A 12,316-nucleotide genomic window follows, 5' to 3' on the forward strand; every position below is an offset into this window, starting at 1 on the left:
CCACACTTGCCTCAAAAAGGTCTTAGTTCTTAGGTAATGACAAAAATATTATTCATTAAATAACAAAAAAAGGAGAAAAAGGGTTTTGAATACTTTCCCCCACCGGGCTGCAACCAGGCCACAGTTCCAATCCTCACCGCTGGCTTCTCTTTAGTCCTTTCTCTCGATCCTGTCCATCCCTCTTCTCATCCTACCATTCTCCCCAGGTGTGCTAATGCACACAGTCTTGGGAAATGTAGTTCTGTCAGCTGCCACCATTGTAGTTTGTAGTCATGTATGGCCTCAGCCACTGGAGGGTGACATATCTAAAAATATGCGTCTAGCAACCAGCCTCCCGTGGTGTCACACAAGTTGATTTGTTAATCAATTCAATGGTAGACTGGAAGGTGGCGCTACAGGCACTACAATGCCCAGCTAAAATGGCACTATCAGATTTAGTTTGGCATGTGAAAATGAGCATGTGTGTCACTTTTGAGGCTTCTACTCAAAACATTTGGGCCTACTATACGTCTGGTGTAAATGTAAGTTAGTAAGTAAGACTTTATTTATATAGCACTTTTCATACAAGAATTGCAGCTCAAAGTGCTTTACATAAAATCAACAAAAACAATAATACAAGATCTAAAACGTTTAACAAACCAAACTAGCCGCACTCTATCTGCGGTCTCTCGAATCCATCTTAGATCCGAGCTGCCACTTGCAGTTTCTAATACACAAACATGACAAGGGGGTAGACAGGACGAGACTACAAAAGTTACAGCATAACATGAGGAGAGAGGAGGAGAGAAAAAGGCAACACCCAGACAATGCTCCTAGAGGAGTACAGTGTGGGAACAGACAAAAACCTCAGCACATAAGCACAACAACATTTACAAAAACACGTAGACCAGGAGCATGTAGACCTATAGGTGGCGCTACATGCTCCTGCAAAACCTAGATCAAATGTAAAACAACTCGATTAAAGTGTGCAGAATTAAAGAGACTTAGCTGTATTCATCTTGTACCTTCTCTTCATTGTGATGCATCTTTCGGGAATAATTCTAGAGGAACGTGAACAATGTTATGGAGGAGGAGAACAAATGGTCACCATGTTTTTCCACAAAAATATCTGACTTAATAAACAATAATCATTTTGTTTTAGTGAAGATGTTTTTGTTTATTCAAGCAAAAATTCTATCAAAGATCCATTTAAATGAATGTAGACGCATTGCAGTAATGAGAATTTCTGCTTAAAATTTATGAAAATACAATCAACGTCTTGTGTACATCACAAACTGTACAATAGAAACGTTATCTTTAATATTATAATTTTCGTTGTTGTCTAGATTGACTATATTGTGACTTTTTTCGTGACAATGACCCCCCCATACTTGTGGAGCAGACTTGTGATACTTTCCCCTGCTTAACTCAGCAAGTTGCAGAAACATGCTGTAACAAACAATATGCACAGCAGATGACAGCAGTGAGTTCATTTGCAAAGTGTGTGTTTATGTGTGTGTACTGTCTGTATCATTCTCCAGTTACACAACTTGTTTGACTTAACTACTTAACTACCTACATACTGTTTTAGCATCATTATCTAGAATATGATTCCTACACCATAATTGTAATCAACAAGAATACGGGTTTCTAATTACATAATCATTAGATTGATTTTTAGATAGATCATTTAAACCAATTCACATCCAAACCACATGTCCCTCTTTTTATTCCCATTTTTTTTTTTACAAGTGATATCCATTAGAATCTACACATACCCACTGAACAGTAGGCTCTCATGGAGTAAGTGTATCTAGTTTCTGATTCCCAAATAGGTAAATTAACTCAACATCCATGTCAGGAGGTGAACTACGCTCAAACAAAGATGAAAACGTCTAATCTCATCTAATAACACATGTTCAAATATGAATAATTAAATGGATACCAGATTCTGGTGGATCAGAATATGTGATAAGCTTCACAAAATATGCTTGAAATGACGTACTTTTGTTTGATTACCAACAATTAAAATAGCTTTATTTAACTCAGTCAGCTATGGTACTTATATATAAAGGAAGACATATTTTTGGATGTGCAGGGACCGGGGTCTCTGTCCTTTTTGAGCAATAGGCCTCTTTTTTTGTTCATTGCACAAAGCCCACACTTCAGAACCTATATGCATCTACAACGTATGTATTCACATCTGTCCTGCGCTCCCTGAAATTTGCCAGAACGTCTGAAAATTAACAGTGAACACAGTTTAAACTGGATTTTGTGAAGGGGATATCCTCTTGAAGAAATAATCTCACAAACAGTTCCCATGCAAAAAGATTAGCAAACCCCCTAACAGAAAGATAGCAAATATACTTTCTAAATGTCCCAATTATTTAAAAAGAGAACCTGGCAAACAATTTAAGACTAGACAACAAGTCAGATGGTTGAGCGGTTTGGGAATTGGGCTATTAATCAGAAGGGTGCCGGTTTGATTCCTGGCTGTGCAAAATGACGTGTCCTTGGGCAAGACACTTCACCCTACTTGCCTCGGGGGAATGTCCCTGTACTTACTGTAAGTCGCTCTGGATAAGAGCGTCTGCTAAATGTAAATGTAATGTAACAAAGCAGAAAAAAATGTATTTGTTGTACTGATTTTCTCAATATGAGTGTATGCTCTGAAGTTTCCCTCACATGCTCCATCCAGAGTTAAAAAAACAAACAGATGTTTTTCTGTATGGTAGATATACTTTCAATAATGTCATACTTGCCCAATTCATTTTCTTTAGCTGGATATGGGCAAAGGTGTGGTTATTGTGTTCAAAATTCCACACCCATACATTTCAGGGATCATTATTTCATGTGGCTGTTTGCCTTCTGAAGTTCTTTCACAATAGTCTTTCTGTTCCTCTCTTATTTACACATGGATCCTACCCCTCGGGGCCAGGTAATGTCGTTTGTTTAATATGGGTCAAGTCAAAACCAGATCCAGACAAACATTCAGGCAGAGCAGTCTGTCTGTCAAGAGGGTTAATTTGTTTTTTAAAGTATCTTTCAAAATCCTTCAGAAGGGATTTTTTGTTAAGGTTGCTTGTTGTAAGGATGTTATGACTTGTAGTTCACTTCCGGAAACAATTGAAAATGGATAAACATTAACTTGTTTACCACCTTCATGTGCAGTCAGTGGATTGTCTTGTTCTGTGTCAGATTCAAAGGAGAATCGCGTTTCAGACATTAACATTAAAATGGTATGTAAGCATTTTATATAAGTGTGTATGTATGTCATGTTATTGTTATGGCGAGATGTACATAAAGCGGCTAACTTGTCCTAACATGAACTATACTGCTCAGAGACGGATTATGTTTGGGTGGGATTTTAGCACTCTAGTCTGTCAATGTTGTTTGTGTATGGTGTACACAGTAATTAAGTATGTCTAACAGCACGCTGACTAGTTTCATTAAGTATAGCTTGGATTAAATATGACTCTTCTGCATGCAAATATTCTTTTTTATATTTAGTTCTTGCTTGTCTACTCTTTGGCCTGTTGCCATACTCAGATGTAAATCTTGATCATTTACTGCTCGCTCATCATTGACAAGGCTTTGGCTTTCTTGTCAGGTTGGAATAGTAGATACAGAAACTAGAACTACTACCATTTGTTTCTTCCATCCATATATTGAGCCTGATGATGGTACCAGTCGGTTCTATTGTGCTGATCTTTGGGTCTAGGTGATTGGAATCAGATAGCTGTGCTGAACTAACACATGGTAGTAGTTCTACTTTCTGAACTTGAATGTATACACCTTTTTGAGGTGTCATTGACATGTTGTATCACTCTAATGTCATTGCCCAGATGTTGTAACTGTCTTTCACGTGGCTAATTAAGCAGAAGAACAATTAATTCTGTAGCAGGTGTTCAATTCTTAATATTTAGAAAATGGGTTTCCTGCATTTATGGAGCTGTTTAAAATGTCCAGTGTACTACAACGATACAAGTATGGCATGTTTGCATCAAGACAAAAAGCACATCTTTAAAATAGACAACCCATTACTTACCCAACCCCTTTTCTTTTCTTGAAGACCTGGCTACAGGTATGTCGACCTTATTTGCACCAAGTCACTCTTTCTCTGTTTCTCTGACTCCCCTCCCAGAGCTCAGATGAGAAGGGGATGTTGTCCCGCCTGGGAAGTTTCTTCAGCTCCAAGAGGAGGAAGAGCAGAGGCGGCAGAGCTTCAGAAGCCTCGGATGATGCTTCTCTATCGGGCAGCAGCTCTCCCATCTACCCACTTTCCCCTGGTTGTCCCCAATCTTCAGACTCGGACGGGCAGAAGACCCCCACTCCTTCCCATGGAGAGAGTGACGTAGCCGGGCTGTGCATGGCAGAGGTCCAGCCTGGGACGGGGAAAGGAGAAGTGACCAAATACAGCCCCAGCACAACTAGCCTGGCTTCTCTGCTGGTGGACGAAAGAGACCTTCCATTCGCAGACAGCGACAGCAGCTGCCAAGGCAGCGTGAGGGAGGTGCAGGTATGCAAAGTGAGCCCGGTGCAGTCAACCGGAGAGAGGAAGTCGGGGAATGTCACTCCGACTACTTTTGCCTTTCCCTTGTCTACGTCTTCGAGGGCTGAGTCACCAATAGAGCATGGCCTCACGGAGGCAATTGTGGTGGAGGTGAGCAAGAGGCTGCAGATCCATCTGGAAGAAACCACCTTGAGGAACGAGGAGGGCGAGGGTACGATCACCCTCAAGTCATTCAAAATCCCCCTTGCCAAATCTGGTGAAACACCAAAGTCGCCTAAATTGACTTCTAATAGCACAGAGTCTAAAATAAGCTCTCTGAAAATTGCTGGGTGGGGAACAGCTCAGCCAAACAGTCCAGCCAGGGGAAGGAGGAGCTCTGAAACAAGAAGGGCTGTACAGTCCACAAGTAGCACGTCTGAGGAAACCATAACCCCAATACAGAGCTCCTTGCCTGGGACAAAGGAGGAGGGGAAGCCGGGCTCAGAAGAGACGCTCCATAAAGCAGTGTGGGTGGAAACATACCTGGGAGACGAGAAAGGGGCACAGGAGGGTAGGGAGAAAGAGAGGGAGGAGGGCCCTGGAGCAGACTCGCCTCAAGCGGTAACCACACCTGTTACAGTCATTTCGGTACAGGACTTCGATACCCAGGGTGCCTCAGCCATCTCCACCCTGTCAGCAGCAGAGTCCCATGGCAGAGAACTGTCTGTTCCCGCAGCGCCAGCTACCACGGAGCTCCAAACAACCTCTCCTCGGCAGGGAGTTTCCAAGTCACGTATTAACTCAGATAAGAGCTCCTCTCTAGAGAAGGAGGACAGAGCTGCCACTCTAACTCAACTTTCTCACAGTGTAAAGGTGTTGGCCAAGAAGGTTTACATTAGCCGGGAGCCCAGTTTGGAAGGAGAAGAGCAGGTAGAGAAAGAAAAGGACAAAAGCCTTGATTACTCTCAGAAGTCGGAGCTGGAACTGTAAGTAAATTGCAGTGTTTCTTTAAAACTCTTGTTTTGTCCTTTCTTTGATCCTGACAAAAGGAATGAAACGATAGTGAGAGAGTGGGAGAGAGAGAGAGAGAGAGAGAGAGAGGGAGAGAGTGGGAGAGAGAGAGAGAGAGAGAGAGAGAGAGAGAGAGAGAGAGAGAGAGAGAGAGAGAGAGAGAGAGAGAGAGAGAGAGCTGTGGAAGTGCAACCTGAGCTCTGTTCCCAAGCTGCTTTGTGTCAGAAGAGAACAAAAGGAGATTTTCATTGCACAGCTGAACATATACTGCATCACCAAAATGCTCACACACAACACATTACATAGTGCCTGTAGTGCATAATACAAAAGAAAGGCTATACAAGATTAGGCCATTCACCTTTTTTACCTTCATCAACCATCACGGCATATTATATACTATGTTATGCTCATATATCCAATCTTCATACCATAGCCTATGTTATATATAACTGAGTAGCTATTAATCAGGGTTTGCCTATGGTGTTGTTTCCCTTCACCAAATGAATGACTCGTGAAAATGGTGACAAGAGCTAGCTGACATTGTTTGACTTGGAAGCCCCTGTTATCAAACTACTGATAAAAGGCCAGGGAAGTGGGCCATTCTGAATTTGGATACAGTATATTTCATGTTTTCAGTCTGATGAAGTGTAGTTAGAGACTGTTGTTACAGCCTAAATGTCTTTATTTTTTTTGAATCTGTTGAAATTGATGGGCCTTCTGGAATGTTTAGCGATGCTGATGGTTTGAGTTAAAGCCACGTTTAAGATATGTCCTTGAAGGTTCAAAGGATTTTGTAAAATAATGTGTTGGAATCAGTTCAGGCAATCAAGTCTCCACATTAAACTCTTTGAAAAGTGATAGGTAAAGTTCAAACCATTCCTTTCACTTGCATTGTTTTGTTTATCTGGCTGTCTCTTTCGTAGGTTGCAATCCACATACCATGGGTTTACAAACCCACATTTTAATTAGAATCAGATAACAGATCTACTATTTTCCTAGGAATGTCCTAGTTGTTAAATGAGAATGAAGGTTACTTATGTGCATGTTTGTGGTAAAGAGTTTTTTGCTTTCATGTTTAAGGAAGATTATAATCACGGTCTCTATCTTATTTTATTTTCTAGGCCACCAAACCTCAAAAGCACAAATAACCAACCTAACCATGACTCCAGCAGTGCAGAGAAGACATCTGAACATACAGACACTGAGTTAAACCTGCATGTTCAGACTGCCATAGCAGACAGTCCAACAAAGACAACAAGAACAGCCTCAAAGGCCTCTGATATGGATGACACTTCAGACATGCCAGGACAGAGGACACAGTCACATGCTGGAGGGTCAGGGGTGAAGGGTCAGTGTGCCTCCCCTACAAAACCAGAGGCTCAAGTAGGAACAGGCAGCAGGCCAGGTGGGACAAGTGTGGTGAAAAGCAAACCTCCGCCAAAGGTCAAACTCAAAGGTCTCGTTGCAAAGACGAAGGTTGTGACTCCCAAGAAAGATGACAGCGAGACAAAAGAGGGTATGTCACCTTTGTCAGAGGAGCCATCAGCTGTAGTCAGAAGTGAAGAAGTTGTGGTCACTAGCCCTAAGTCTAGAATCCCCAAAAAGTCATTCGAAAAGTCTTTAGACGATCCATCCAAACCAGCAACAGAACAAGATCCAACCTCAGGGGGTTATGTTTCAGAGTCAGTTATTTCCAAACCATCAACGCCTCCAAAACCAAAAGAGCTAATGCTGCAGAATCCTGTAACCTCAAGCACGGTAGACCGGAAACCTAGTTTTGAACATGTAAAGGGAGGAAGTTCAGGAGGAAAATCCACTAGAGTGTCTGTTCAGTCAGGTGAAGTGTTACCTGCTAAAGTACCAAGATCTGTCACTAAGCTCAGGAAAGATAAAAGTGAAGAGAATACCTCTACTGGGGAACCTATTAATGGACTGGTGACTGATACTAAGAATGCCAACACAGTTCATAGCACAGAAAAACTGACTCCGTCAAAGGACAGTCCCGTTAAAACACAAATACCAAAAAGCCGGTTACCCAAAGTTCAGGAACAATCTTCATCTTCGGCGAGGAAGAGGAGTAACAGCAAACCCGAACCCAGTGACCCAGAGAGCCTGAAGACCGGTCAGACAGAGTCGGGGGTCACAGGTGTGCCCTCCACACCCACCAGTCCTAAACCGCTAGAGCTTCTCCTCTCAGAGAAAAAACTGTCTGCTGAGAAAAAGCCCTATGAGACTTCTGAGAAAAGTAGGATCAAATATTTAATCGTATGTAACAGATAGGATCATTGAGCATGATTTGACATTATATTGTAATTTAATTGAAAAACTGTACATTTAATTACCAGCTGTCACATATTTAAAAATATATATAAAATAAATGTGTATATATATATATTCTCAATACTAGATTAACCAACTAATTATTCATCAACATACAGTAACCAACAATTATTTCTTTCTGTATCACCAGCCGGAATCACGCTATTCGGCCCTTTGTCAAGGAACATGCCCAAGCAGCCTCCCAATAAAAGAAGGGCCAGTGAGGAGGGTGACCCGCCAACCCCAGCCTCACCAACTACAGCAGAGAAGCCCTCCCCTTTGAGAGGAAAGGAACATAGTGACTGCAAGGCCAAGAAGGATGCAATGTTGTCACCAAAGCAAACTGGGAAAAGTCCTGAAAGGACAGAACAGGTGAAAGACCCAAGTGATGTTTCGTGTTCAGCAAGCAAACTCCCTACGCTACGTCAAAAGAGCCCCACCAAAACTTTATCCAGCACACCTCTGAAAATAATTCCCCAGGCTACCACACCCCCCGCATCTCAACAGAAAACCACCATCTCCCAGAGTTCCTCTAACACACAGGCTGCAACTGAACCAATTACTGATCTACAGGATTTAGTTAAGGACAGTGTCAGTGTTAGCACTGATAAAGCATTATCTCAGACTGAAAATGAATCTGTGCAGCATGAACAGCAAATCACGTCAGAAAAACCTCTAGTAACTATGAACAATGATTCAGGGAAGGACAAATTAAGTAGCAAAACTGACATCAAAGGTGAGTTTGTTAACACTCAAGTAAAACAGCATCAAACGGAAGCTGGAGAGCCTTCACCCAGACCAGTCAGAAGCATAGAACCTAAAGACCTAACAGGTCAGTCATCATTAACGGAAATCAAAACTAAACCTGATGCCAAAGTTGAAATTAATTCACATCCTGAGCAAGTCCAAATCGTGAAGCCAAGTGCTACAAAGGTAGAACAACCAAAATCACCAGAAGATCCTCCACAAGAACATGCTGAAAAGGGTGAGCATGTGAAAACTGTGTCAGAGCTGTCAGAGCAGGCAGGAACTGTCGACCTGTGTTCAGTCCAACATAACAGCCCATCTGACCCAGGCGCCATTGTATCAGCCTCTCACAAGGAAGTAATAGATACACAGGTTAAACCTCTGCTGACGGACGTAATTCACAGTGGCATTGAGACCCAATGTCATCAGAGAAAAGTAGCTTTGTCTGAGATTTTGCCCATCCCGATAGATGAGCTAAACAAGGAGAAACAGCCTGTTAACAAAACAGTAAAGGACTTGAATGAATTTTCTGGTAGTAGCAAAACTGACATCAAGGGTGAGTTTGCTAACATTCAAGTAAAACAGCATCAAACGCAAGCTGTAGACCCTTCACCCAGAAGAGACAGAAGCATAGAACCTAAAGACCTAACTGGTCACTCATCAGTAACGGAAACAAAGGGTTCTATGGAGGACCAAATCAAAACTAAACCTGATGCCAAAGTTGAAATTAATACACATCCTGAGCAAGTCCAAATCGTGAAGCCAAGTGCTACACAAGTACAACAACCAAAATCACCAGAAGATCCTCCACAAGAAAATGCTGAAAAGGGTGAGCATGTGAAAACTGTGTCAGAGCTGTCAGAGCAGGCAGGAACTGTCGACCTGTGTTCAGTCCAACATAACAGCCCATCTGACCCAGGCGCCATTGTATCAGCCTCTCACAAGGAAGTAATAGATACACAGGTTAAACCTCTGCTGACGGACATAATTCACAGTGGCATTGAGACCCAATGTAATCAGAGAAAAGTAGCTTTGTCTGAGATTTTGCCCATCCCGATAGATGAGCTAAACAAGGAGAAACAGCCTGTTAACAAAACAGTAAAGGACTTGAATGAATTTGCTGGTAGTTTAGCCAAAAATTTTACCGATGATTCTCAAATGAAAGAGAGTCAGGATGAGGCACTACTGTCAACGATTGGTTCACAGGGGGCATCACAGAAGTTAACTCTCTTCCCAACCCAAGAAGGCCCAAATGCTTTGTCCGTGGATTCTTTGGAAGCGAGTGACTCACAGAAGAAGGGAGAAAGGGTTAAGAAGATGGACAGGAAGCCAGAGGAACCCTCAGATGTTCCCACAGAGAACGCTATTGTTCAGAAACCAGTTGAGAACGATGATCTCCTCAACAAAGAGGCTTCTTTCGCCCAAATTAATTCAGCTGAATCATGTACCAAAACCGAGAAAAAGGCTAAACTAGAGGACAAGCCAAGTCAGGCTACAACAGAGGAGACTACTTGTGAAATCCCTCCTCAACAGCAGCCAAAGACTGTAATTGACCAATCGGAACGGGAAGATACAAAATCCATTGGAGCCAAAGCGCAGAAGGAGGTAACAGAAAAAAAAGTAGAGAGCAGACTTGGTGATGTTGCACTTCAAACGACAGTTATTGCTAGTGATACAAAACTTGAAACTGAGACGATCAACTTGACAGCTTACAACAAGCAGAGCACAACGAAACAAGAGCACAAACCACAGAAGTTATGTACTGAAAGTGCAGTTGATAAGATGGACCAAAAACGGGAATCACAGACCTCCAAGGTCAGTAACGTTTATGGAGAGACGATCCTCAATGAACCTCCAAAGCCTGCAAAGATGCCTTCCAAGATGGAAGAGTTCCTGAAATACTCAATTATCCTGAAATCCAAATATCCTCCTGAAACTTTGCATCCAGGGCAGGACTCCCCTTCTAGCTGGCTGGATGTGGAGCGTGGCCCCAAACCACACGGAAAGAAGGTAGCCAAGAAGAGACTGGATTCGGCAGCCAGTGAGGATGAAAGTCTGGAGCTAGAAAACAGGGATGACTTCATCAAAAGTATCAAGGAAGGGGGGATCCCATTTCCTCTTCCCCCAAAGAGGGTCAGACAAGCAAAGACACTCCCACCACGTTTTGTCATGCCTGCCATCAAAGAAGGCTGCTTCGAGATGCCCTTCAACTCTGAGGGGTTCGAGTTCGGCCTTCGAAAAAAGAATAAGCGTCAGGATGACCTTTCGCCAGCTATGGTGATAAAGATGCAGGGCTCAAACCGGCAAGTGAAAACCCAGGCCAAACGGTCAAGCAGAGAAAATAGTATTCTCTTCAAATCCCTCCAGACGCGAAACCCAGGAAAATCACTGGACCAAGGGGAAGGCAAAGAGTCAGAAATGGAAGAGAATGTAGAAGTAAAGAAGGAAGAGGAAAAGGAGAAGGGAGAAGAACCTGCCAAGCTCTCCTCTCGGCTCGAGAGGATGTCCATTCTCTCCAGCCTCAGGAGTTCCCCCAGGACCTCAAGAAAGAACAAAGAGGCATTAACAGACCCACAGGTTAAACCTCTGGTGACTGACAACATTCACAGTGACATTGACGTTGCCTCATCCTCAAACGGCCCACTCAGCTACAGAAGCCAGGATTTCTTTTCCCCTGGGAACCCTGTCAAAGACCTTATTTCCCAGTCTGGAAATGAGCCAGGCAAGGTTGGAGTGAAGAGTGTGGATCCGAGCCTGCGTGTGGGTGTGGGTTTAGGTGACTCAATGAACAGCTCCTCCTCACCTCCTCCTCTTCCCTCATTCACTGAGATAAAACTTCCGGATCTTGTAGGGCAATACCTTAAGAAGGACAACGGTGTGGTGAAAGCTGCAGAGAGTTCTAAGCAGAGTATTGCCCCTAAAGAGAGGGCTAACACCAGTGTTATGGAGGTAGTAAAGACACATGGACTCCATACTGATGTGGACCTAAAGGGCCTTGCAGGAGCGTCTACAGCTTCCAACCACGTCCAAAAAGCCTCACTGAATGCACTCCCTGAAGCCAAAACTCAGGTAATGGTGAATTCTATTTCTGTTGAAAATTCTGATTACACGTTTATTTAGTTTTTTCTAAGTTGGATGGCTAATCAGCTGGTCTGTATTGAGATATTTGTTACTACTCACTCAAATACTGAATCTTCCTAAGTTATATGGACTAATACAGTATGAACAATCAACAATAGACAAGTGTTTGAATGTTTAGGATGCAGCCCTGTCTCCCCCAACCTGTCAGATCCTCTATTTTAACACTACTTCTTCTCTATAGACAAGAGTGTGATACATCTTTTACAACTGAATGAGTTTGGACACGCAATACATTCTTACATGGGCTGGGCAATCACTTAGGAAAAGTCACCTGATTCAAAGGGCTTGTGTATTATCTCACTCCATCTCCATGGCAATGGTGTCTCAAGCAGTCGTGATAAGGTTTAGATTGATGTGAAATTGTTTGAAATACATTTTAAACAGTCCAAAAAACGGAATTTGACAGGAACCATCAGATAATTTTCACGTTATTTCAAAATAGACTGTTTCCGCATGCACATACTGTACCTATTTTATTTGTTTACAACTTGTACACAACATTTGTTTACAACAATTGTACTTACTTACAGTTTGTATCTAGCACAATAATACTACGTACTACAAAAGCTTAATTTATTTAAGGTTTTCCATTACCTCATGAAATGATACAATAAACATTCAATTATT

At 42.5% G+C, this 12,316-nt stretch overlaps 1 protein-coding gene across 2 annotated transcripts in view; it reads left to right on the forward strand.

Annotated features, from left to right (window-relative positions):
- crybg1a (crystallin beta-gamma domain containing 1a) overlaps nucleotides 1-12,316 on the forward strand; it is a 32,196-nt gene that overhangs the window by 9,708 nt on the left and 10,172 nt on the right. The window contains exons 1-4 of one of the 2 annotated variants that reach the window (XM_067242767.1): nucleotides 3,089-3,218; nucleotides 4,124-5,457; nucleotides 6,604-7,727; nucleotides 7,953-11,617. In XM_067242767.1, the coding sequence (XP_067098868.1) occupies nucleotides 3,216-3,218; nucleotides 4,124-5,457; nucleotides 6,604-7,727; nucleotides 7,953-11,617 (6,126 nt within the window). In that variant the 5' untranslated portion in view covers nucleotides 3,089-3,215. Of the gene's footprint in view, nucleotides 1-3,088; nucleotides 3,219-4,123; nucleotides 5,458-6,603; nucleotides 7,728-7,952; nucleotides 11,618-12,316 lie in introns of those variants that run through there. The other variant, XM_067242766.1, reaches the window with a different exon arrangement.

This window comes from Osmerus mordax, chromosome 9 (genome assembly GCF_038355195.1).
Source record: "Osmerus mordax isolate fOsmMor3 chromosome 9, fOsmMor3.pri, whole genome shotgun sequence".
NCBI lineage: Eukaryota > Metazoa > Chordata > Actinopteri > Osmeriformes > Osmeridae > Osmerus > Osmerus mordax.